This window comes from Anguilla rostrata, chromosome 1 (genome assembly GCF_018555375.3).
Source record: "Anguilla rostrata isolate EN2019 chromosome 1, ASM1855537v3, whole genome shotgun sequence".
Taxonomy (NCBI): domain Eukaryota; kingdom Metazoa; phylum Chordata; class Actinopteri; order Anguilliformes; family Anguillidae; genus Anguilla; species Anguilla rostrata.
This window is the reverse complement of record NC_057933.1, coordinates 53,352,436-53,380,092: the sequence shown is the minus strand read 5'-3', so window position 1 is coordinate 53,380,092 and position 27,657 is coordinate 53,352,436. Positions and strand designations below refer to the sequence as shown.

General features: G+C 43.4%; 1 protein-coding gene across 3 annotated transcripts; it reads right to left on the bottom strand.

Moving 5' to 3' along the window:
• Nucleotides 1-1,721: 1,721 nt before the first annotated feature.
• On the bottom strand, nt 1,722-27,657 carry ibtk (inhibitor of Bruton agammaglobulinemia tyrosine kinase). 3 transcript variants are annotated; one of them, XM_064342644.1, is made up of 28 exons: nt 27,380-27,653; nt 24,248-25,245; nt 23,427-23,523; nt 23,047-23,171; nt 21,817-21,927; nt 21,482-21,646; nt 21,162-21,279; nt 20,334-20,514; nt 20,065-20,188; nt 19,687-19,864; nt 18,331-18,490; nt 17,181-17,780; nt 16,511-16,597; nt 15,876-15,958; nt 15,526-15,563; nt 15,277-15,373; nt 14,887-14,988; nt 12,154-12,271; nt 11,952-12,012; nt 11,697-11,824; nt 10,044-10,156; nt 9,748-9,881; nt 8,462-8,583; nt 7,901-7,996; nt 7,576-7,716; nt 7,204-7,413; nt 4,587-4,719; nt 1,722-3,114 (listed from the first exon to the last, which is right to left on the bottom strand). In XM_064342644.1, exons 2-28 carry the CDS (start codon nt 24,572-24,574, stop codon nt 2,989-2,991), a joined length of 3,975 nt encoding a protein of 1,324 aa, XP_064198714.1. In that variant the 5' UTR covers nt 24,575-25,245; nt 27,380-27,653; the 3' UTR covers nt 1,722-2,988. The 3 variants fall into 3 exon arrangements, with proteins under 3 accessions (XP_064198714.1, XP_064198711.1, XP_064198723.1); XM_064342641.1 differs by having other exon boundaries at nt 7,576-7,719; nt 27,380-27,647; XM_064342653.1 differs by lacking the exon at nt 7,576-7,716 and having other exon boundaries at nt 27,380-27,657.

Sequence of the window (27,657 nt, the reverse complement as noted above, 5' to 3'; positions counted from 1 at the left end):
TATTTCAATGCATTCAATTGTATTTGTAAAAGGACAAAATACGAAGAGGTTCAAATGAGGTGAATGCTTTCTGAAGGCACTGTACTTGTTTGTGCTTTTGGCAATATGCTTTGTGGCAGATGTGGTGGTGATTTGGGGACAAAATAGTGTGCACTGTCCAGAAGTACTTAATTCTCAATTCAGCAGACATGCCCAAATCCCTCCTCAAATCCCCACACCAGTTCACCTCCAGCACTTCTACCTCAACCTGCTCAGTAGTGGATTTCTCACCTTATTTGTGAATAGTGAACCTACAAAACACAGTAAAATATCTACCTAAGGCTCATCATCCTTCCGTAATGCTTTCCTTTTGGGATTGGCAGTGTTCACAGAAGCACAACAAGAGACACTGGAATCAACAGTGTCATCAGAAAGGGCAGAACGATGATCCAAAAGAATTACATGTTTTTTTATTAGAATAAGTATGATTTTTTTTTTTTTTTTGATGTGCATTTTCCTTTTTAAATCTGAGGTGCTGTAAAATGCATCAAATGCATTTTTTGTGTGTATTCTGGTTGAAGCCATTACTGCATCTGGAGGTATGTTTTTGTAGAATCTGCGCCAGGGCCCATCTCCCAGTCTCTGGAATCAAGTGCATCAGCCCCGTCCCTTAACTCAACAGGGGGAAGCTGGCAGCCATATTTAATAATAACCAGCCCTAACAGTTGGCTGAAAGAGTACAGGGATCTGTAGGAGTGACAAGCTGCTTAATGTAGGCTTAATATACTTTCATATGCTTAAGGGCTCTATTCAGACTGAAAATATAAAAATTCAACTTAAATCCAAAAATTCTGCACCTTAATTGTTTCAACACGTGGAGTTAAGTTCTTAGAAAGTGCACAAGTGAAAGGGAGCTAGATATAGATACGGGCATGAAATTACAAATTAAAAGTTACATTACATTGTCTTAGCTTCTTAATGAGTTTAAAATTAAAATGATTCTGTAAATTTGACATCATATCTGAGATGTCGTATCCAAGGACTCCACCAACGTTTATTCAATCGATGGTTCAAAGCATGCCTTGTGAATTAACATACAGGTTCAACACCCAGGGTAGAGTTCAGCCACCACCAGCTCCTCACTAAAATTAGGCTTGTGTTAGTCTCTACCACCTTCATCATTTCTGTATTTGAACAGGTATCTGTTGCTGGTGCAAAGGAAAAATGTGCTTAACCTCAGCAAATTTACCTTTCCTAGAGTGCAGAAGGAAGTGCCTCCCAATATTGGAGAAGAGCAGGTTCGCAAGGTGAAGCTGAATATCTTCTCAGAAAACACATATAACTTTGATTTAACATAAAATGTTCAAGCGGGTGCATACATCTGCCAAGTGTGAATAATATTCCAACTTCAAAATGAAGTGATACAATTTGCATCATCATCTTGGAGTTTGGGTCATGCATGCTTGTCTGTATATAAGCATTTGTTTCTTCCTATCATATCTGATATTACAATGCAGAACCAGGTAGCAGTGTTGTATGCTTACTGAAGGGGTTTCAGGATCAAATCCCAGATGGGGCATGGCCATGGTCCCCTTGAGCAGGAATCGCTTGAGTAAAATATCCAGGTGGATAAATGGGCAGTCTAAAAATGACGGTCGTTTAAGGGCACCTGGATAAAAATCTCTGCTAAACAAATAAATACTGCTACGATGAGACACAAGACAGGGGACAGGAAGCAGACATCATTGCACAGAAGGGTTTATTGCCTGCCTTTGCACTAATCAGCTCAAGCTACGTCTCAGACAAAGTTCTCAAGATGTATTCTGAACTTGGTAACACTGGAGCAACCAAGCCGCCCACTCAACACTTCAAATACACAACGAGCACTGTCAGCTGAGCGAGCCACTTCCAGAGGAGTTGTACGTGCGTGTGTGTGTGTGTATACATGTGTGTGTGTGTGTGTGTGTATACATGTGTGTGTGTGTGTGTGTGTGTCTGTGTGTGCGTGCACACAAGTCTCGGACTGTGGACCTGGGGTTGCAGTATGTGTACTGTATATACAGGTAGATGTGCATGTGAGTGTATTTCAATCTGTGTGTACCCACACATGGATGTACATGCCTGTGAGTGCAAGTATGTGTGTGTGTATGTGCGTGTGAATGTGTCAGTGAGTAAGAGAGAGATAAGAGGCAGGGGTTGCTGAGATCATCAGTTCTGTTTTAAAGGCTGCGCTGATAGGAATCTAGTCAGACCACACACAAAAGGTGACGAACCAATAGACAATATCTCACTTCAATTCCCATGCTCTCCCTGTTATACGCACGCACCTACGCACAAATGCACACGTTTCTGAAGTGTATGCCCTGCCAAGGCTATATTTTTTATTAGAATCCTATATGTATATCAATACATTCTAGAAAGTAAAGTGGATATATAGAACATATAGTGTATCTTAGCATGTATATTGTGCGTTTTCCAGCCAAGCTCAGAAGTCAGCCTCAGGCTTGAGGAGCTTGTGGGCTTCTCTGGCAGTGACAGTCTGTCAGGCTGTCAAGCACAGTCGCTCAGCAGCATTTCAACTTGCACCATGCATCCACACGCTGTCCCCATCCACCATAAAGCTAACAAAAAGGCTGCTGGGTAACACCAGCCAGACTAAAGTTTCCTCTGACAGACTACCCCCCTCCCCTTCTCAGCATCATCTTTGGCAGCTCCTCACACCCACCAACCCGCACTGTCCCCAAGAACCCCCACCCCCAGCCTCCCCTGCCCCAAAGTGTCATCGGACCCTTTTGGAGAGAGAATTTTCCAGTTACAGGCAATAAAACCCATTAATTTGTCAACAGAGGGAGGAACGGATGGGTAAAACACAGGAAGTGAGGAGTAAAGATGAATCAGAGCACTGAGTTTTGCTAAACTAAAGACGTCGAGGTACTGAGGGTCATCTTAGAGGGTAATAATGAAAGTGTGCTCTGATAGGCTGCACAGTTACGTTGCAGGAACACGGTCTCAGTGTTTATTCCATCTGGGGGTAGCAACGGGGCCCTGGGAGGCCCTCTCTACCACAATGAACTCCTCTGGGTTGTTGGCAGCCCTGTAATGCAGTAGAAGGTCCTGGATAGCTCTCTCTTCGATCTGAGAGAGAGATAGAGAGTGGGGGGGGGGGGGGGGCAGAGAGATCATGAAAATACAATATCCACCTTTCATCACAGTTCCTTCTTTATCAGTCTGACATATAGCCTTTATTACCCACTTGCAACTGCATTCTTCAAGACTGCAGCTTGAGAGAAACAGCAAGAAAGAGATAGGGGGATAGAAAGAAGGATAGATAGAGAGAAGAGCTTTTATTACACCCTACCCTTTCCTTCTATCCTTCACAACCTCCAAAAATGTATTTTCTTATTTGGGAACCTGAGTTGCTTCTGCTTGGTCACAACTAAGACATACTTCCTGGGACAAACTGAGCCATATTTAACCTGGATGTGGTAAAAGACAACAAATTTGGCAACAAAGTGTCCCATAGCAAGTGCACTTGGGGACATATGCTGAAATTGTGCTGTCGGGTATCTAACTTTTAGATTATCACCTTGGAGGAGCAGAAAATATAATCTTATCTGGCAAACTTGCTCTGTGTGACCACAGGAATGCTGTCTGCTCTCTCTGTCTGCCCTCCCCTTCTGAAACAAAATGAACATCCTTGGGCAATTAGTCACGCTGAAGGTCTTCTATATTGTGTGTATACAAACCTGGTGTGTCCTCCAGTTCTTTCAGTTTGAAAGATTTATTACTTTATTATTTGAGGACACAGCACATCAGAATTATTGGGAGTCAGAGATCCAGCGTGACAGAATGCAAAGTCTGAATGCAATCTCTGATATTTAAATTAAATCATTGATTGAGAATCTTAATTGCTATATACAGGAGATAATGGTTGTTGATCACCTGACAACTGAAATCAAAATTTTTTGGAAGCAGTCCCAGTTCTAAGCGGTAAGCAATGCAGCGCAATTTAGTTTTGTTACATGGAGAATATTTTGCCAGAAGGTGGAGATTACAAGTGGCTGGATTTAACAATTACATGTCTAAAAATATCACCTCTGTTATTAGAAGCAGAACATCCATGTTTTTAGAGGTATTCAATAGCTGAGCTAGATTAGGTCCTAATATATTCATGTTTGACTTCTTAATAAAAAGGCTAAAACCATACATCTTTTGATAGTGCTTAGCCCTGCTTTCAACAACATAAGGCAACTTTAATACATACATTCCCGCGATTACCGCTATTTTTTCCAGTTCCGTTATTTTCCGTTTTTACCATTTTCGCAATTTCCTTCCTCACTTGTCCTGACAGCATATCTTTCAGAAACTCTATTAGAAGACTTTTATTGAATATTTTATATATATATATATTTGATGAACACCTTTATTAAAATAAGCACTTTTTTCTCCGTAACTTTCCTCACTAGTGCAACATCACTCAGCTCAGGAGTGAGTGTTAAGGGACAGAGTGACACGTGAGTGTATTGGTGCATGTTACAGGTGACTGTTAAGGGTTAGTGCTGCAGGTGAGCATTACAGATTGGCTCTAACAGTGACAGGTGAGTTACCTGGATCAGTGCTAGGGGTTTCTCTCTGCTCCGGATCAGTGCCGCCTCCTGCTGCCTCTCCTCCTCTATGATGGAAGCGAAGGTTACCATGGAGCCCGTGGGGGGACTGCCCACTGCTCCCAGCACCCAGGGTCTAGTGAGTAAAAGGAACATGAAGTCAGGCAGGGGGGTTCACAAGCATTTTCCCAAAATACGTCTGCAATATACGGAACAAAATTGGACCCGGTCGGGTACACTTCTCATTTCCTATTCATTACACTTCCCATGAGAACTCCCTAACCATTTTATTGATCTCCGTTCATTTCCATTTACAAGAGCAGCCAAACATTATTTTCTCAGTTTGAACTAGGTGTATTTAGGGCTATTTATCATAAATTTTACTAGGCCCATTGTATGGTTGCACGGTACATTATGCTAGGAAGACCATGGTTTGAGAGCATTTTCCTTCATTTTCTTTGTGACTTCACTACTGCTACACTGTATGTTCAATCATATTGACATCAATATTCTCATGTTGTCGTGATGATTGCATAATATTAATCCAACAAGATCCTGCAACAAGCATTACTAGATTTGCGGGAACATCTTCACAAAGTTTTGAAGTTATGCAAATGAAATAAACCCTGGCATACTTGTATGTAATAAACATGTAATAAGTATGTGTGTATGTGCGGGTGCATGCCCTCCAGCACTGAGGCAGTTGACTAGGATCTGTAAATGAAAGTGTTGCCTGGGTGTTCAGCATTTACTCAACAGACTACAGGATGTGTGAACCAGTCCGCTCATGTAAGCCTTAGGACTGTGTACATTAAATAATAATTTCAGCTATTTAACCCAGACTCGTAACATGAAAACATTTAAATTTACAAACCATATTCCTTATTTACACAGACACCCTCTCACTTTCACACAAAACACTCATCTCATTCTCACCCCACTCCTCTTCACCCCCCAGGGGCTAAAGCGCTGCTTTTACACACCATACCGCACCGATCAGGCTTGCGTCGCCAACACTGCACATACAACTTATCAAAAAACCAATCTGATAAAACTGGCTCAATCTCCAAGCAGACAGGGCGGAGAGAAAATCATTCTGCACAATATACAATAACGCCATATTAAAACATTACCTTATCTCCAATAACACCTTATTAAAATATTACGCCACCTACAATAACACCTCATTAAATGGTGGTCACATCTGCAATGACATCTTTATGTGGAACTGCAGGCCCACCCGATACAGAACTATTATTTTGTGAGTCGTGTCTCACGCAGTTTTGAAGTTTGCAAAATGATAAGCTTGCGCAGAAAGGTTGTGGCAGTGTGCCACGTAAACAGGCAGTGGAAGCTGAAGGAAGAAGAGAGACAGAATTAAATACCCCGAAATAGAAGGAATCCTGAAGGGAGGCCATTTTAAGGGGTCTGGAGATTAAAACACAAGGGAACTCCTTCCCCAGACCATTACAGACAGGCTATTTAATCTGCACACAGGTTCCTTTAACACCGCTGTCACATTTCAGACTGAAGCTACTGAACGTTGTCACTCACTGCTGATACTATTAATAGTGGCTTATTCTCACTGCATACATTTGCTTCAGTGGAATTATGTCCGCTGATCCTGTGTGTCTTTATAACCATCTTATCTGTTTTGGAGGCTTTTACTCTGAGCTCCTCCGTTCTGCTGCGGTTGCTTTGCTGTGGTTAGGTCTCACTTGCAAAGGAGTCTTCAGATCGCAATGTGACATCGTAGCGAGATAAGGGTTGTAGATAAATGCACAGAGGCGCTACTGTTAACAGTGTTCACTATGTGTGTGAAAATGGCACAGACCAGTGCTTCAACTGCTTAATCTGCCAGCAGTTACCACTGAGCATTTCCTGCCGCTTATTTCTCCAAAGAAACTGGACAACAAGCATTTTCTACTGGCGCCCTATGGCACATTCAGAGCAGAAATAAAAGAGCCCAACAGAGCCACCTGGAGGACAGGATATGAACTGCACAGGCGGTGAGAGGACAGGAAAACAGTCATTACACCGAGACAAAAACAACAATAAAAGCACAGCGGTCGGATGAAGCCGTTTCTCTAGAACAAAATGTTTTGAATGTGTCTTAGTGGGTAAACAGTCAGGGCTTTAAAGGTTAACCATCAGGCTCACCAGATTTCAAACTGCAGAGAAATCTTCCTGGTGCACAAAGCCACAGACATTCTGATCAGTCTTCTGACTAACGGCACACTGAAGACGATGGTGGTGAAAATGTCTGTGAATTTCTGTTTGTTCCACATACGTAATTATTATGTGCTTTAATAATTATTATAATGTAAAAAAAACATACATTTATCTTTAGAGTGTAGAAGCCCTCCGGTCTGCAGCTACACACTCACCCACTCTGTGAGGATTCTAAGCTTTTGCATTTTGTGTGTGTTCTGTGATAATAATTACAAATGAAATTAAAACAAGGAAAATTAAACCACAGTGCACGCAAAGCACTATCCAGAAAGTATGAACAGTATAGTTAAAAGGCTGTGACGCATACATGACAATAATTAAATTGAGGTGAACTATCTGTGCATCATCTCTACATTTGAGGGCATGTGTGTCTCCCTGGTCTCCTTACCCAGCTGGTTTTTCGGGGCTGTTCACTTCAGCATGCTTAAATGTCACCTTCCGAGTGGCAGAAATCGGACTCGCTGCACCAGTCAGAGGTGCTACAGAGGTTTTGCCTGGGCCAACCACAGTTGCTTCAGCAGGTCTGACCCGCCTCTCTTCCTCCTCAAGGAGGTCCCGGAATGACTGGGAGGTTGTGGGAGATGGAAGTTGCGTTGCCCTGGAAACAAATAAGTAACATACCCAAATGTCAGCAATACGCAAGCATGCTACGTTGCAGGGCTCTACGTAAAGATTAGATACCCTGTACAACTGACATCTGCCTCATTCTGTCTATCTGTCAGTGCACTCATTATATTGAGACAACTTTGCTAAAACCCACCACGCCTTCCCATTCTTGGACGGAGTGAGCACAGGGGGCGACTTTGCTGTGACACCCTCTGCCCCACCCTCCTTGGTCGCCATGGCGAGCATCTTCCTCTGCTTCTGGGAGAGTTTGGCCGGAAATGGGGAGGGCTTGCTGCTGCTGTCAATCAAGAGGGAGGGTCGGAGTCATTTAGAGTTACGGGCTTTGAGGTCAGGAACGCCAATGTGGAAATGCACTATTCATTAAGAATGACTACACTGTATCTACCTAAAGATCACAAACAAACGTCTGTTCATCCACAGTCTGAAGGAACTGCTGCAGACAGAACAAAGGCACTTACGATACAGGGCTTTTGGGTGTGGCTCCCAGACTCTGCAAGCTTGCCTCCGTCTCCATGATGGACCTGAGGAGCAGCACTGGAGGTGGAGGAACCGCACTGGGGGAGGAGTAAGAGAAAAACTCAATCACTCAGGAGACTGCCCTGCTGTGACAGAAGGCTGCACAGACAGGCTGTCCCTGGGACAGTACAAACCACAGGGAGTGCATTGGGGTCCCATCACCCTGAAACAGGGGTCACCCAAAGCCCTAACAAACCAGGTAAGGCGCATTGACTGATTTAATTAGCTTACTCCACTACCAGTAAGTACTAAGTAAGACAAGGGTGGTCAATGCACCTCAATAGTAAGCTTGGTAATAAGTAAACCACTCCAGTAGAGTCACAGGCCACGTCCAATCAGGGGTATTTACAAGATGATTTAAATTGGAATGTTTCAGCAGCTACAACAGTAGAGACTTCTCCATTTCAAGATTGAAAGCACAAAGATGGCGCTGACCGTCTGGTTAGTCTACACTCAGCATTGCGCGGGGGCATGCAGGACCCCGGACCTCTGACCCTACTCACGGTGCATGAGGCTGGGGGATGGGCTGAGGGGCAGAGCTCCTGGGAAGAGTGGGTGGTCTGTTCACTGCAGGAGGGGTTTTGGGTGGGCTCCTCAGGTTCAGCATGTGAGATTTCTCCTCCAGCTGTAAGAAGCAGAAGCACCATACTGTGACCCAAACCCTGCGTCTAACAGTGATAACACTGCCATTCTGGAGCAGTAAGACAGGTGACTACAGCTATGAGTATGCGTGTGTGTGTCTAAGAGTGTGCATATGTGTGTGTGTGTGTGTGTGTGTATGTGTGTGTGTAAGAGTGTGCATGTGTGTGTGAGTGTCTCTGTGGGAATAACTATGTGCAAGAGTGTGCATGTGTGTGTGTGTGTGTGTGTGTGTGTGTGTGTATAACGGTGTGTTGGTATAATGGCAAGGAAATTGATAACGAGAGAAGTATCATGCTCTGAGTATCAGGGGCATTGCTAAACAGACAAGCATGACTGGATCAAAATGGAGTTAAACGTCATAAAATGTTCATCACTATATATTTAAAGTATTTATGGGTCACTGGACTACTGTTGTGACTCTTACACAACCTGCTGGTCATCATACCGATACAGTAATTATATACTGACTGACAATTAATGCTTGTGAAATGATGTCATTTTCAAAACATTTCCACCAGCATCGAAACTCTGCGATGTTGATTGGTTGGCCTGTTCATGATTATTCCTTACCGGCTTAGGCAGCAATCTTGCCATGTTTTGATGTTAGCCAGCTATGCTAGCTGTAATAGCAGAGACAGTATCAGAGCTGCCATTACGACAGATGGTCTATTACAGGCTTATCACCACTGTAGGGAATAACACAACAAAATAAATGATTTGTAAAATGTATTGAAAATACTAATAAAGAGATCTCATTGTGTTGAGTATCACGTTTTTATTATGCATTGGGGATGTGAAAAGTGATGAGCATTGCAGGGTCCCATAGGCTAGCATGCTAGAACTAAACCTGTGCAAACTCAGTTTACAAGGTCATTGATGAACAGACTTGCCATACTGGTACCAGACATTGTCTAGTTCATCCAGACCATTATTTGATGGTGCAATGCCAAAGATTTCTGCAGCTATTAATTGCAATGAAAGGGAGAAAACAGGAGGAATTTCATTTTTTTTCCTTTCCCAAAGAACGATGAATGGTATGTGTCTTGCATTTTGATTGAAGATTGATGTTTGTGTGTGTGTGTGTGTGTGTGCATGGGTGTATGTGTGTGTGTGCGTGCGTGCATGTGTGCCTATGTGTGTGGGGTACCTCCGCAGTCTCCTGGAACACAGGGGAGTGAAGGTCTCTGGGGCTCCCCACTCCAGCGTAGCTCCCCTCAGAGTCTGACGTCAACATCTCCTGCAAGGACTCCATGGAGCCAGTCTTCCCTGCCTTTGCCAGCTCTGCGCACACACACACACACACACAGGGGAGAGGTATGACGTGTGTGTGTGTGTCTACGTGTGTTAAATAAGGCGTGTGACGTGTTAGACAGGTGAGTGGTGTGACCCTAGTGTGTCAGAGGTTCAGGTGAGGGCTAGTCATGATGAAGTGGACATGGCTACCTGAAGGGGGCGGGCTCTGGATGATGTCAGACAGATTGTACCCCCCTGAGCTGTCAGAACGTCGCCGTGGTTTCCGTTTAGCTTTGATCTTTGCTTTCTTCAGCAGTGTTTCCCTGAGAGGAAGAGGAAGAGTAAGAATGTGTGTGCAAATTATTTTTAAAAAATGGTCTGTTTTAAGTGTTTTAATCTGATGAGACTTAAAATCTTATTTTTTCCCCCTCACACAGAAAATATGAACTTGTTTTAAGTTATTTAATGCTTGATAAGTCAAATTCTCTTGAAACGAGTCAAACTGTCTCACCTCATTGGAGACATCTTTTGTCTCATTCAGTAAAAGAGTAACAGAAATAAGATTTTATGTCTAATTAAAGCCGCAAGGCGTTGGGAGGGGTCCAAGCATTTGGCACTATTGCGCCCCCTATGGAGCGATTCTAAAATGGCTTTGTCCTCATGATCATATACCTTCACCCAACATATCTACTGAATATCATGGTGAGCAATAGATTGGAGTATGTGTCTGACCTAGTAAAATATTGATGATTAATGGCCAAATTTGTGCTAAGAGACGCTGTCGGATGACTTAGTTGCGTCACCATGGATGTGCCCTGGCCGCTTCCCGTAAAGGCCTTTACTATGTCGTAACACTTAGATGGCATGTTGTAACACTTAGATGGCCCGGCGTGTATGTAGAGCTGCAGCGATTCCATGCCGCAACTAAAAAAGGCGTCACACTAGTGTTGTCACGATACCAAAATTTTGACTTTGATACCGACGCCAGGTTTAGTATCACTATACTCGATACTGAAATGATATTGATTCAATACTCGGTACCTAACGATACTGAAATTACCTTAATAGATCAGAAACGTAATGTCCACAAGGGTTGACCTCATTTTTGAATTCACGGTTTATTAAAAACCTGGTTAATTAACAACCTTTAAGTTGAAGCCTGTTCAACATATTAATAAGCATAGGCCTATAGTGTTACAACACTAAACAATAGAAAAATATATTAAATATATTTCAAAAATTAAACAGTTGTAAACTAAATAATCTTTAAACATGTCTTTCACCTTTAAATAGATCTAAAAACAGCATATTTTAATAACAATACAGCATCTTCCTATAATAAAATATTTCCATATTAGAACACCTATTGCTATTGAAGTGAACTGAGTCGAAGCTTACGCTGTATCAAGGAGTGAGTGCACAAGCGCACATCACCTCACTTGGCAACCTTAGTTGCTACTGCCATCTCGCAAATATTCTGACAAATTACACTTTTCATCCTCTCAATCAGTAATGCGGGAGACACATTTCCCTGGCTTTTACATTTGACACGAAACTACCGAACGTCGAAAAATTCTAATACCGAACCGTTTCTTCTGTTAAGCAGCTTCGCTGCTTGGACCCCTAATAATAATCCTAACAGATACAATAGGGTTCCACCAGCTTCGCTGCTTGGACCCCTAAATATAAGAGTTAAATACTTGTTAAGACTGATGTTTTTTTTGTTTTTTTTTGCAGTGCAGGCAGGCCATAGACAGTGTATTATATCTAAATTCTCTCCTGTTCCTTCAGGGGTCTGTATCCTTAGCAGGGAAATGAGATAGCCTGCCCATAGTGTAATGCTGGGTATATGTGTAGCAGTACCTGCTGATGGAGTCCAGCTCTTTGTCGGTTTGAGTGCTAATTGTGGAGTCCCAGTCCTTGTCCTGATAGGCACTGAGATCAGGGGCATCAGGAGAGGGGGTGATCACACGCTTCTGCATAGCAGGGATCTGAAGGGAACACAGGTCAGTTACAGCAGAGGCAAAATCACAGTTTGAGTTTTGTGACTTGTTCAGTTGGCTCTTTGTGATTGGTTTATGCTTACAATTGTAAGTCTGGAGAAGGATGACGACTCACCATGCTCCTGTAAGCAGTGGACAGCTCCAGAAGTACATCGTCACTCAGAACATCCAGAGCTCTGGAAGCAGAAGACAAAGACAGACAGACGGGCACATTGAGAGGTAGGGTTCAAATGAAGATCTTAGGTTAAGATGTGCAGTGTTTTTAATAATCGGTGCACATGCACATCACCAAAGTTCTGTTCAGGGCACACGCTTACCGTGATTCCAGCAGGGCGGCGATGTTAAGTGAGATGAATTGGTGGCAGGACAGCTTGAGCTGCTCTGCGTTGTACATTACAGCAAACTCCAGCAGCTCCGCCGCATTCTTCAGAGTCACTGTGAGAGCCAATAATATTGCAGATCTCACACTCATCAAATCACATCACAGCATCACTCCTTTCTATGACATCACACAACACAGGCCACTACTGAGGCAGACGACAGCATACATAGAGCACCATAGGTTTTTTATGAGAAGAACAACTTGGATATTTTTGTTCCTTTATCTGTAAATGTAGAATGCCTATTCCGCCAATTTATTATCCGGTAATCATTTTTTCATTTTATCTTGTAGATTTTCTACTTGACTTGAGACTAAATATTTTTGTATTGAATTTTGCAATGCAATTCACCTGTGATATGAAATGTGGCCTTGTATCATGTATTATGAAATTAAATTACAATAAACTCCTGCATAACCACCCCCTACATACAGTAAGAGACCAACCAGATTATCCAATGCACCCGTTTTAATTTTTAAATTCTAATCGAGCATGGCAGCCCGGCGAGGTGGAAACCTTTATGGGAGTGCAGTGCATTAACTTCACGTGCACACACACTCTCTTAGAGCAAGCGAGGACTACTGGACCTCCCCACCAGATGTGACTGTCATTGTTCACCATGCCATTAAAATGAGAAAATGGGAACAAAATGTTTTGAGGAATTAATTCAATTTTGCATATTCACATTTAGAAACTGCACGGTCTGCCAAGCTTATTTTCATTTTTACCGGTTTATCCACCTTCTATGCGCCTGCCTCCCCTCTGGTGCAACTGAGGTTTTGCAGGAGCGTACCAGACCTGCCAACCTGCACGCATTTTGTGTACCAACCACGCAATTCTTGGTCAAAATACGCAGGTACGAAATGCCAGCTGAAACTACGCAAACAATATATATATATATTATATTACATAATAATATATTACAATCAAATAATACAAAACAATACCGTACATTTATTCGGTATTTAAACTACATCGCTCGGATTGAACCAGATGCTACGACCGTGTGCTTGTGGTTCTGTAACCCCTCCCCGACCCACTCAACATCCACTGATACGCAGCGGTACTTTATTATCCACCGAGGTGTAACGCTGCATTGCTGAGGTAAAATGGGAAGTGGGGAGTAAGAATCAACAAGTAATGTTAACATATAAAACGTTAAAACATGTTCCGTAACTTTACGAGATGATGCATTTCAAGGGGTATATCGTAATGAGATAAATGTGTGTATATAGTTAGCCGTAGCAGTAGCTCGCATACGATTTAGCCTCGTTAGGACACGTGCGAATAACTGATGGAGTAATTTAGCTGCAGTAACTCAAACCCTACGGAGACCCCGTGTTCAAACTTTGAATCGCGCACGCTGTTGGAGCAACGTGACCACTGCAAAGGTGTGACTATAGACTGCTAACGTGTCAAATAATTCCTATTATTGCAGCCAGTCACCCGACCAGCCTTGTAGTTAGAAAATAATCATGACGTCAGAGTACGAGGATACTTACGAGGATACTAACAAGGAAAGAGAGAGAGAGCAGCAGACCGATTTAAAAGAAGCGAGTCCATGCCCCCCAGAAGTTCCTCGCAAAATATCAGGAGCAATGGCCGTGCCTCCGCCCCTCAAAACGTCCGTTTTTCACATTGTGCAATTATGATTTTGACATTAGCCACCAAGGAGCTTCAGATAATAATTTAGCTAAACCTCTAGTTACAAAGGCCTACATTCCTAGATAATTTTTCAATTGAATACCTTTTTTTCATTAGTCTTATATGATGTGTGCCTATATAAGCTGATTCAATTATTTAATTATTAAATAAAAATGGAAATCATGAACAGAAACGTGGTTTTATTCATAATTGACAGTGTTTTACATCGCAACATAAGTTTCTGTAAATACTTGAAAATGAAAACATATGTTACAATATACAAAATAAATTATTTCCATTTTTATTAAATAATTGAATGCAATTCACTTAACTGATGGTTATCAGTTTGTATAAGCACACATATCATATAATGAAATATTAATCATGAAAAAATTGTTTTAAGCAGGCGTACTCAAACTTTTGACTTGCAAGTGTATCATAATATAGCCCAGTGCAGTGCAAGTGATATTTTAGAATCAGGTCAAATTATACAATTTTGTCTGATCACTTCAACAGTCAAAACTAGAATTATGAAGAAAGGCTTGTGTGTGCGTGCAAAGCAAAGTGGTGCAAAAGCATGTGAACTAAGCATTACACTGACTATTGTGGTACTCAAAATATTTTCCTAAGGTTGGCAGGTCTGGTGTACTGTGCCATGGGAGAGATTAATATGGCTTCATAAAAACAATGATGACTGGTAAATCACTTCATTAGGCTACGCATATTAAACACTGAAGCTTTTTAAACCCAGGTGTTCATTCAGTAAAGCTTGTTTTGAAAATGGCATATACCTTTTTTTGGTAAAAACACACTGCACCACAGGATAGCATACTGTGAGCCCTATATGTGGATATGACTCATACAGTCACGTTGTCTCATAGCCTATTTGTGTACTGAAGTTCCACTTATTATTTCAGAAGTTTTGCAGCCTTATTTATTGTGCTTCAGCAAAAATAATGTATTACCATGAGGCCAATTAAGCAAGCTGAAATGGAGCCACTGTGAAAAGGACAGAAAGGTACGCACAGTTCTCGGTGATGGCCACCTCACACATCTCTTTAAGGCGGGTGATGAGGAGCTGGTCTGCCACCACCAGCACGTTGCAGACAAACTCCACGTTCTCACACTCTGCAGGGTGGGAGGAGAGAGGCAGCACTTAGCACATCGCCACGGTTAGAGAACGCAGTCCTGTGTCTCCTGTACTGAAGTGCTGCTCTGAAGGCAATAGTATATAAACGCTAATGTCTGTGCATGTACAAACATATCCATAACCATGAATCTGTGTCTGGCTCAAAGAGTGTTAATTATCCATTTCTGTAGTACCGCTGTACTGTTGACCGTTGTGAATGCACTTTTGTATGGTTTGTAAAGTTGCTCTTTATAAGAGTGTTAGCAAAATGTAATGTATGACGTCACCTTTGACAGTGGCCGACTCGTCGGTGTACACATAGTCCAGAATGACCTGCAGGATGGCAGCACTGGTGGGCATCTCCAGTGCAGTACAGCTTGTGGCCTGCAGGGGACAGACACACACCAAACAGGCCCTCACGCACAGCAGCCCCACTGAGTGACAGGCAGAGCACAAGCCCGGCTGAGAACACTAATGTTGCATCATCGTGCTCCAATCAGCACACTTGCTCTGCATGACTTTGAGGGCAGACTCACCTCAATCCAGCTGTTTCCCAGCATGCTGTTGAAGTATTCTGTGAGCAACACAATAAACATACATATATCAGCTTTACACTTTAAAGCTCAATAATACAGTGTGCTATAGTGTTTAACTAAACTGGGTCTAGTAACCTGGATGATCTAGGTTACATTTCACACAAGGGAACAATTGCTTCATTAAGCCAACTCTACACACTCAAAGTAAGAAAGAAAAATGCAATCTAAATATCGCATATAATTACCTCACATAATTCACATGTGGAGAAAGTGGTCTTTACATTAAGTAATGTAATACTTAAAATTCAACCATTTTTAATATTTACATTTTAAATACAGAAGAAACTCACCCAGTCTAGCACAAAGCACACACTTGTGGCACGCAAACTCCTTCCCATCTTCAGACTTCAGAGTGACATCACAAAGGTAGGAGCTGAAGGCGGGGCAATGCAGTCTGTTATTTACATGGCATTTTTACTGGGCATTAAAACAGCATGAATGGCTTTTCCCCTACATCCTGTACATGCTTGTGTGCTGACATGTCACACAGGATGACAACATGCGGTATCTGTCAATCAACAGTTGTGTGAAGAGAAATGCCTCAACTGAGGATTAGAAAAATGTTCTAGAAATGTTTAGAAAAAAACGTAACTGGAAAAATTGAATTAAAATTTTTTATTTATTTATTTGCATCTTAAAAAATTGTATATAGCCCACTTATAGCTTTTTTCTCATCAAAGAACATTGTCAAACAAACAAGCCCACGCTGGAGAAAAAGCTCTTTGACAACTTTAAATGGGTTTGCTGTTCTAAAAGGGGTTTAGGCACACAAATAAAAAATGAAAATTAAAAATGAGTACTCCAGTAAGCAAAGGATGAATTGGCTTGTAACCATTTATGAAAATCATAAAATGTCCCACCCCTAATTACTCTTTACCAGGCCATAATAAAAATGATTAAATATTGAAAATAAATGAACACGTACCACTTTTTTTGCTGAAATTTGGGTTTACTTCCAGTCTTCTTGTGAATGACGTTGATTTTCCCATTTTCATACCTGACACCATCCAGTCTGAAAGACAGAGTTGTCAAGGTGAGATACTAAACCAGCCTGGCAGCAAAAAAATTCACTAAAGAGGTCAGGTAATTTAAGAATAATTTGTTTATATTTTAGCATTTCACGAATTACATATTTTAGACTTTGAAAACATTGATTTAGATAAAAATTAACCTTGTTTACACATCCTGGGTTATAATGTAATCATGAAATATATAAACATGTAATAAATAGACAAATGTCTAGAATAGATTTATGATATAATGATATTATTTAGACATGCTTCAGTGTAGCAGGGATTGGATAAAGACAACTTGTCACAAGGTTAACTATTCTATTGGATAATGGCTCAAACCATAGGGTGGTCATGTTAGAGGGTTTTGAGATTAAAGCTCACAAGTCCCAGCTCTAACACCAATATTTTACAGTAGTGAGCATCTGTTAATTATTAAATTATCTTGTTCGTAGGTAAACCAAGTACTAAGCACAATTCAGAGGTAGGAAAATGGTGAGCATTGTTGGGCTGAATGGCCTGTTCTCGTCATTATGTTGTTATGTTATGTAAAAATATGGTCCTTTCACAGGACATTGTCTTTACCGTGCACACAGACTGCCCATTCCCAGTTTCTTGGCCACGCCCTGTAGAGTCTTCACGGGGTTGGCTCCGCCCTCACTGGCCCCACCCCCTTTGTTCTTCTTGCTGGTCTTGCTGCTTTTGTTGCTCTGCGACTGGGGCAAGGAACGGTACACCTCCAGGGCGGCACGACCCCGCAAGGTGTCCGGCAGGCTCAGGCCCCGGGGCGTGTCCTGGGGGGCGGGAGCAGAGGGAGGGAGGCTGGGGCAGAACCCGTGGACCAGCAGCTCGCTGGAGTCCGTGTAGATGTACCGCAGCACCTGCTCCAGCATGTCTGCCGGGACCTTCTCCAGGACCAGGAGGTCACAGCCGGACGCGTCGCTGCTCCTCCTCACCCCGTCTTCCTCCTGCTCCTCGTCAGCGCCGCCCGGCTCAGAGGACGGGTACAGCTGCTTGCGGAAGAACTCGGAGCGCATGGACAGGATGTACTTGTGGGCGGGGAAGGCTCGGCTCCCGGCCTGCAGAGTGACATCGTGGATGCTGTCCGTCTCCTCGGCCGAGGTCAGCAGGTTCAGGAAGTGTTGGGAGAAGGAGGAAGAGGAAACGCTGGGTACCTCAAACAGACTGGGGGGGGGGGGGGGGGGGGGTTGAGATGGGAATGGCAGCTTTAAGTCACCAGCTTAACATGACATGACTGACATATGGATGAAATTGGGAACTCCATGAGGAGATATGTTCCCATTTTCACCTAATAAAAAAAAAATAGCTGAATGGCCGTCGTTAATAAGAATATTTAATATCTCTCAAAAGTAACACTCAAAAATCTTATATAACTGTTAACTTGATTCCTTCTGCCAAGGTTGTGCAAAGTGCTCTTGTTGTGCCAGCCCAAATAGGAAATTAGCCAACAAGCTTGACAACTTGGTTAGGAAACTAGCTAAACAGCCTGGTAAGCAAACTAGCTAGACAGCCCTGTCAGCCTTGACATGTCACTGACATATTTCCACATTCAAAAAACTTCTGACTACTTTTCATAATTGAAATGCCCATAAGCTGAACACTGACTGGCCATGTCTAATTCATGTATTACAGTGTGCCAAGCCAAGAAAAGGCATATTTGTTCAACAGGCATAGAACCAGGAGGCTCAAATTTGTACCAGAGACTAGTCAGTACCTGGCTTTGGGGTCAGACTGCAGAACCCCAAAGTTGCGTCCCTTAGAGTCCGTGGTGATGCTGACAGCTCTGTGGACATAGGGCAGCCTCTCCAGGCGGATTCGCTCATAGGCAGCGCTGACCTCAGAGTGAGCAGCTAGCTCCACCCCATTTCCTGTGTCTGACCAAGAAATACAGGACAAATTCAGGTTCCACAACCCAGACACAAACACACAAACACAAACACACACGTTTCTGCATAGACGCACAAAAGCACCTAACAACATGTGCATATTCACAAGCTCACAGAAACACTCAGGTATTAAAGAGGAGCTCCAGTGGCTACTGACTATATTGACAAACAAAATAAAAATCCTACAGTTCAGTGTAAAAGAGGGTGATTCAAGGTTAATACCACACGGTGTTCATATTATAAATACTGAAATAGTTGAAAAGTTGGGTGTGTCTTCTTGGGAGGTCCTCTACCTTTTCATTTCCTCCTCTCTCATTTAAAATGAAAAACTGGTGTTGTCAGCAGTGACAACATCGCCAGAAACAAGTTGTGACAGGGCATTAATTGAGAATCAATGTTCCCCTCTGAACTGAGGACAGCCAACATTAGCTTTCTTCTTGCAGTCAAATTGACAATCATTATACCAATGTATTGTTCATCATTCTCATCTCCACATATCTCCGTTGGGCCTTGCTTTCCTACTGATGCGTGAAATAGAGACTAGTGAATTCCACCTTAGCCGTCAGCCTTTGGCACAGCTCTTCCACTGTGTGACATTCTAGCAACTCCATCAAACCAGCTGCTGTGATTTATCTTTGGCCCCCCAAAAAATCAATGGGCCCCGACAGTTTTTGTGTACAAGGAGAGTTTGTGATTTAAGCAAGAAAATTCACTTCAAGTACAGTAACTTTAAAGTACCACGTACAGCAATGCTATGCCTCCAGAGGTTATATCTGTTTATATTGCCAAACTGTTCTCTTAAATTATGTTATTAATTATTTTCAGTTGGAACTATTCCATCAGTACAAGCAACCAGATACTGCTGCGTACACGAAAAGAAGTTCTGACACTGTATTGAAAAGATATTTATGCTTGTAATTGTGAATAAACACTATGAATATATAATGTGTTCATACCTACATCCAGTATGCCACTAAGTCTCAGAAATGTAGTACGTTTTGATCCTTCCGAGGGCTAGAATTTCTGTCTTTAAACCAAAATCTATTGTACTTTAGTGTATTTTAGGATTAATGTTAATGTCCAATTCAAAGATGTGAGAATTTAACTTTCCAACCAAAAAATTTACATTTTCCCTGAAGTCCATCTTTAAAAATAAAAAAAACAGAGGAGCCACGCCCCCTCACCTTTCTTGTCTCCGCCCTTCTTTTGTTCAGACAGCCATTGGCCACTGAACCCCTCCCCCTCCTGGGTGACAAACATCATGTGATTCTTGCTGAGCGCGATGTCCGACATGAACACCTGCCGCCCATACGCCCACCTGCACTGCTTCACTGAGCTGCCTGTGGCCTTCCAGCTGAACACCTGAGAGAGATGAACACATGACTACAGAACACCAGACAGAGATGAACACAGGACTACAGTACACCTGATAGGATGAACACATGATTGCACAAAACCTGAGAAAGACTAACACACAACTACACAACACCTAGGAGAACTGAACCAGAATGCACAAGGCTACAGCACTGTTCAGGTAAAAGGACCCACACACACAAACCTACCCTTCCAGCCTGGTCCAGGGCCAGAATAGACACCTTCTCCCCACCTGCTTCGTTCAGCACCTGAGGGGCCACGCGGTGATCCAGGCTACCTCCGCCCACCACCACCTTTTTAATGTTCAGCTGCCTGCTCAGAGGGGGAGAAACAGGCTTTGTATCAGAGGTTGAGCTGCCTGATACAGAGAGGGAGACCGAGAGAGAGAGAGAGAGACAGAGACAGAGGGAGAGATTTAAATGCTCTGTGGGATGCTCTCAGGGAGGGAGGGGCTCACCTAGATGCTAGCTTCTTACACTGGTAGTCGGTCAGCAGGTAAACATCGCCCTTCTCCGTCACACAAACAGTGGCCCCGTTGCTGGCGGCTGCCATGGCGATGGTCACTTCCTTGTGGTGAAGGGCAGATACCTGACGAGGCGCAGTCACACACCTCACTCCATTTGGATCCTGGAGGTAGCCTGCACATACACACAGATGCGCACGGGCACACACACATTTACACACACATAAGCAACCAAGAGAACTAGACTGCAAATTAAATCTCATAAATGTTGTGAGTTAAATGTTATTTTTTATTTTACTTCGAAATTCATAAGTATAGGTCTTACTCTGAAGACATAATCTATTCATCTTACTGGTTAAAGATGAATACACATTGTGTTTACAAACTTTCATGCATTGCAGTAATGAAATTTTTGTCTCAGTTTGTGTGTCTCCTCCCTCCCAAGTGGAATGAGCATGAGTTCACTGCAGGTGTGTCAGGGTGTGACTTAAAGGGACTTAAACTTGAGAACAAAAGGACACGTTCACAATCTGTATCGCCAAACCCATGGATTACAGGCAGCGGAATGACACGCCATCGATTGTGTGTGCCTCAATCACTAACTTTATAGTCCACTCCCAGCAGAAGGTAGATGAGCACAGGGATATCTGGGAAATGTAGGAAAGAGCTTCTGGAGCAGTATTTCAAGAGACTGACCAAGAAAGTAAAAGGAGTTCAATTGCTATGATTTTTGTGAGCCCTCAATGCAGGGATGACTAAAACAGGATACCATCCAATACTGTTGGGTGTGTCAAGGAACTGTAAAATGTGGGCGTGGCTTACCCAGCTGGCCCCCATTCAGGCCCATGGTATAAACCGCCTCTCGAGTCCACAGGACCGTGTGGAACCTTCCTGCTGCTACACCAATAACAGTCCTCCCTTTCAGACACTTGGATGATACCTGTCGTCCCATTTAACAAACACAGATCATTCAATGTCCAGTCTACAACAAATAGCACTCCCAATGCTTGGCTCTCTCACTCTCTCTCTCGGTCGATCTCACACACACAAACACACACACACACACACACACACACACACACACACACACACACACACACACACACACACACACACACACACGATGGCGGAGACAGTCTTGCCTGTTTTGGCTGGTGGGCGGAGGCTGGAGGCGGGACCAGGCCCAGCTGATGGAAGGTGTTGAGACCGAAGGTGTATACATAGCCCTCCTCCGTCAGTACCACAGTGTGATCCTTTGCTGCAGCCACTTGAGAGCAGTGATGGAGGCTCTCTACCATCCGTGGCACCTACACACACACACACCCAGACACACACAGTAATTAAGTTAAGTTAAGTTAAGTTAAATTAAGTTAAGTTAAGTTAAGTTAAGTAGAATACAGTACAGGTAGACACAGGGGAGACAGACTTGGGTAAAGATAAGCAAACACAGGTGAGTAATATGTGGAGAAAGTCTTGCCATATATGTCTGTTCATCTCCATGTCCTAGTCGACCCCCTTGTCCATGTCCACAGGTAAACACCCTCCCATTCTGAGACAGGAACACCGAGTGGAATTTACACAGCACCACCTAAAAAATAAACATACATACCTGAGACACACATCTGTGAGAAAGCACAATGCGAGTCACTAACCCACATGAACAAACACACACACACACACACACACATGCACAAGAGCACGCGCACACATACACACACACGCACGCACATATATACGCACCCATGTACGCACATATGTACACACGCACACACGCATGCATGCACACACACACACACACGCACGCACGCGCGCACACACAGATCAGGGAATGCATAAGCTGGCTGTCTGCCCTCAGCTCACTGTGTGTTTTAACCTGATTAAAAGGAAAGACGTTAATGCTCAAACTCTCTTCCACAGCCTGGCAGATCACCGGCAACAGTGCAGCAGTGCATAAGATGGCCCAGGTATTCCCACACAGCAAAAGAAAGCCATACTGTTCGTCGTTACCAATTAATACTCAAGCCATCAGACCTGGCAGACAGCAGCAGAGCAAGGAGACTGGGATGTGGAACATGGATTGAGGTCAGGGTTGGTGAAACAAGATCCCCACATGCTGGCAGTGACCCAAAGGGGTCACCCAGGAGAGGCCGGACAGGAGCCTGACCCCCCGCGCTTCCTCTGGACAAGGTACCAGCACAGCGGGGGTCATGAGGCTAGAGTGGGTGGTCCCCACCAAACACACGCTATTACCCGTCCATCATCTAGTTACAATGAAGCAGCTCATCCTGCTGCTTTCATACTCATCACTGCAAGTGGGGCACTAAGGTACAGCAGTTTTACTGCATAAATCAGTAGTCACATAATATTTTCATCATTTCTATTTATAACCAGCCAGCCTCTATCTTTCTCATTTTGAATGGATATGGTTAGTGTTTATTACTATTAATATTAGTACGGAGCATAGCAAGAAAAAATGGTCCATTAACAAATGAGGTTTAATCCTGAAATGAATCACAATAAAACAGTCACAACATTACACTGACACGTAGAAAGACCTGTGCTTGGTCAGTGATGCTGTTCTTATTTCAGTTCTCTTTCACACAGCAGTGGAATCTACATGAAGGAACCACCCAAGCAGAGTCAGGTTTTCCGTCACAGCACGTGTTCACCAAGAGGCGACGCGGACAGGACAGGATCGGTGGAGTACCTGTTTGATATAGACACCCGTCCTGGCAAACACGTCCACTATCTCCGGGTGGTGACGGCTCTCCTGATTCCCATGGCCCAGGCTGAAGTTGGTGTTGTTGCCCCAGGTATAAACCTCCGTAGGGTCTACAGGAGGAACAGAACCCACATTCACAACAATGCAGCCAGCATCTAAATTCACCTGCCACCACAGCTGACCCTGAGCTCAGCTGTAAATCACATGGGAATCTTGCTTGCATCACTTGTCAGTGTTCAGTCTTCATTAACCTGAGCTGTAACTAGCTTTCCAAGACTTTATGGGTCTCTGCATCAGTCAATAACAGTTTAACCTGACGATGTCTGGATCGTGCACAGTGTGCCTCAGTGTTAAACGGCCCTCACCCGAGTTACGGAAAACCACGTGTGCTGGCCTGTCTTTCATGGTGAGGTCCAGCGCGGTGAGGCCCTCTCTGTCCTGGGCGGTGAGGCATCCCCCTCGCTGGAACACAAGAGACGCAACAGGCCTGAACGTTTTCTGGCACAACAAGCAGCTTCATCTTATATACTATATCTTCTCAGGTGAATGTATCAGCCCGGTTAACTGGCTATGCTAGAGTATCATTTATTCTATAACTTTTTGTTGTAACTGACTCAAAGAGTGTAACCTACCAAATAAGAAACAAAACCAAAAAGTGTAAGATGCAGACAACAGAACTCTTCCAAAACTGGGTCTGAGTCTGAGATGATGCCTCAGGGTTGTACTCATAAGAGTTTTACCTATATTTTCATATGGAACATATGCAATATAAATGACATAGTTTTGACTGTAATAAAAAAAACCAGGTTAACAAAAATGTCTGGTTTACATATCTGTGGTAACAATGATTATTTCAATTTAATGACAATTTACATTACATACTACGTACGTCACTTTGAAAAAAAGCCAAATAAATGTAATTTAATGTAATGTAATGAATCGATAGTACAGGACATCCCATTTTCAAGATGCTTTACATATGTAATAGCATGTTAAACTGTCACTCCATTTTAGCCTATTGGGGGTGCTAGATGACTGGGTCAACAGTTAATCCCCAATCAGAGGGTGGTCCTATTAGACACAATATCTCATCATAAAGAATTCTGAGAATCCCGAGTTCAGCACCAGATCCGGGCAAGCCAACGCTGCCTGCGTCACTGGCTGTCCCCGTTGGGATGTCCGTTACCTTGACGACGGCCACCAGGCAGTGGAGGTGGCCGTAGAAGGCGCTGCGGTGCGCGGCGGTCCAGCCGGACTCCCGGTCCTTCAGCAGCAGGTCGGCGCCGCTCTTGCTCTCCAGCAGCCACTCCAGGAGGGCGCGCCGGCCCAGCGAGGCGGCCAGGTGCAGCGCCGTGCGCCCGTGCTGGTCCCGCAGCGTGGCCCAGTTGTGGCAGTGGCCCAGCAGGAAGGCCCTGAGCCGGCCCTCGGGCCCGGCGGTCAGCGCCGCCAGCACCTCGTCCGCGTGCGCCAGGGAGCGGCACCTCGGGGTGCAGTCGGGGGTCGCCGAGCTCATCCTGGCCCCGTCGGGCCCCGCGCGACGGCCCTCACACACCCGCTGAAAACGTTAACTGCCCCACTCGCTACGAGCAACCCCCAGCCCCGCTCCAAACCAAGCAGAGACCTTCACCTCTTCAGAACTGCAATATTTACTGCAATAATATTTTTAAATATGTACCGCTAAGAGACAAAACAAACAATGTGAATGGCTCAGGATTCCTTTGATATTAATAAAAAATAACGATACCGACTATAATTATAATGATGTTGTCGAAAACAAAAAGCTCCACAGTGTAGAGGCAGACTGTCCGTGGTGAGAGTTGGGGTGCTAGGAATGTGCTTGTGTTGGGGTTCCACCGCACCCTAGCGACCCCCAGGCCCTTCTCAGGGCAGATCAATCCACCATGACAGCAGCCATACCCACACAAGGGGCATGCACATTTGGCACATTAAGCAGTATTGCGAAAGGTAACGGATACAAAATCTTTACAAATATATATTCTCTCTGTTTTCAAAAAATACTTTCTTATTATTTCTTCGGCTTCTTCTTCTTACTCTTTCATAGAAAAGGCAAAACTTCCAACTGCTTTCCGTGGATTCCTCCACTAAGTCCTTCCAGCCAGAGGGAAAGGGCCCTCTCCCCCACAACACCACTCAGATTTAAGCCTCCATAATTGTAGAGGGAACCTGGTGGGAGACAGGAAACAGCGTGACTCAACCTACATAAACATACATTTAAACATACATGTTAAATATCCATTTAGCAGAAAATCCAACTTCTTACAACATATTGGATTCAACATATTCACTACACAGAGCTGCCGAGCTGTACAGTAGCTATGTTGGAATACACTTAATGTGCAACTGATGCATTCAGACTACAGGTGCCCAATCAACCAGGGGGAAGGAGCGTGGAGGCGTGATGAGACAAACTCATTCGCATTAAAATCTCTGTCCCTCCCTGCCAACCGCTGTTTTGGTGTGTACGAAGAACGGACAACTCCCGCACTGCACTGACATCATGCACTGAGTCATGACCACATCAGGACAACAGAGCAGGATATGGGCAAATCAAGTCTGAAACAGACATGAAGACCCGTGTCCTGTGTTAGCTACGGGGGCTAACAACTACACAATGTATCATAACAGACCAGACCAGGTCAGTTCACCAAAAAGTGTTAAAAAAAAGTTGTCACATTTGACAATCTGAATTAAATTTTTATGTATTTCATTACTTCAAGAGGACCACTGCTTGGCTTGTTAGCAAATCAGGTGGGTCGACTAGACATTTCTAAATACTTAATGCGTTTCACAAGTGACCAAAATAGGCAACATCATTTTAATATCAGGGTTGTCAACTCACGCTTTTAGGGTGAGAGACACACTTCTTCTTCACATGCTACCCAAACACAGCTCACAGCAAAGAAAAAGAAATAAGCTAAAAGCAAAACTGCTAAACAAATCAGCAGGTTAAATTTATTTTCAGTATGGCAAACAGAAATTGGTTCATACATATCTGTACTTTTGCACAAAACTAATTGCTGCCTGCACTAAGCAGATTGACACGGTTACAACAACAGCTGGAATGTTGAGGTTAGATTCCAGGAGAAAATGAAGTGATGGTCAGACATACGTATCTCCACACAAAACCTTTAGACTATTACAGAGCAGAGAGCAAAGAATATTACTACTACCCCCTAGTTAGTTAACAAAATAGTATGCCTATGCCACAGCGCTACGAAATGACTGGTAGAAAAATAATCATTTTTAAACCTCGTATCTCAGATCTTTCTAAAACAACATGAAAAAATGAGCTTATTTTTAAAAAGTAGTTTTGATATCATTAAACAATTCATTTTAACCCTTAATTCACGTAAAGAATTAAGTCAAAGTATTCAAACATTATCCATGTTGGAGAGTAAGTCTTTGCTATGCGACCAATAGTGTTTTGGTCATTTACGGGGGTCAAACTGCAGGTCTTGAAAGCAGGGGTGGGTAGGCCAAAGTGGACATTTTGTCCATAATTTTCTAATGATGATTTGTGTTTTTTTTTTCTTCCCCTCAAAAGTACACCAATGGTCGTTGCTCAAAGGTTACATTATAGGTGTCAAATATCAAAAAGATCTGAGCGGTCAAGGTTAAAACTATTTTCCCCCTGGAATGACCCAAATGTAATTCCACCAATATACTCGCACCAATTTGCTGTCATAAACTCACCTTGACAGCTGTGTGCTCAGAGCTATTTTTACTTGCCCGACCTACTGATATCCCTTTAAGAAATAACTATCTTTGCAGAGAAATCCATTTGCATATGCTGCAAACAGCTGAGCAAATATCTAGCGACCACAGCAGCTATCGTTATCCCTATTACGAGAAAACTTTGCAAAAAAGCTGCGTTTGCTAGCCAAGGATTCGGTCCATGCCAACGGTCGTAATGTTGCAAAACTACAGCTAGCTAAGCACTTTGAAAGCTAATTTAGCTGCTACCACCCTACCGCCCACTGCAGCTAACATTAGCTAATATTAACACAAGTAAGGTATCCAGCTAGCTAGCTTGTGTGCCACTAATTGAATCCAAATGTATATCAAAGCAAGCTAGCTACTCTTTCTGGGAATAATGACAGACCCCGTTTCAGTTTGCAGATATTTCCTAATTAGCGTGATAACGACAGTTATTAGCTAGCTTTCCAACGCTAGCTTTCTCGATCTATATCGTACGGGTGCACAGCTGGTTAGTGGGGACACTGACGGGACACATCATCGGTGGATGGCAAACTCGCTACAGAGTGCAGATTGTTGAAAACAAATTCCAGTTTCTTACCTGCCGCTAGATGAAGATGACAGCGATGTTTCGGCTAACCTCGACGATGCACATCCAAGAAAACATGGTTAATGAATAGGACAAAATTTGCGTTTTAAGGCGGATATTTTGACAGTTCAACAGTTACTGCAGTACAGCACTCTAGGGGCACCAGCACAGAGGAAGGACCAAGCAACATAGACAACATTGATTGGTGGGATATTATCGAATGCCGTTCCTCTATTGGTCCGTTGTAGAGCAATAGCTCGGAGCTTCCTTAAAGGGACCTAGCTTTGGTT

What these genes read in the sequence shown, in the direction of transcription:
- ibtk (XM_064342641.1), bottom strand. Translation starts at nt 24,574, where the DNA reads ATGAGCTCGGCGACCCCCGACTGCACCCCGAGGTGCCGCTCCCTGGCG. An exon ending in GGTGGCCATCACCGAGAACT is followed by an intron (nt 12,272 to 14,886) that starts GTGCGTACCTTT and finishes TGGCTCTCACAG; the next exon opens with TGACTCTGAAGAATGCGGCG. An exon ending in TGTTCCAGGAGACTGCGGAG is followed by an intron (nt 8,584 to 9,747) that starts GTACCCCACACA and finishes TGCTTCTTACAG; the next exon opens with CTGGAGGAGAAATCTCACAT.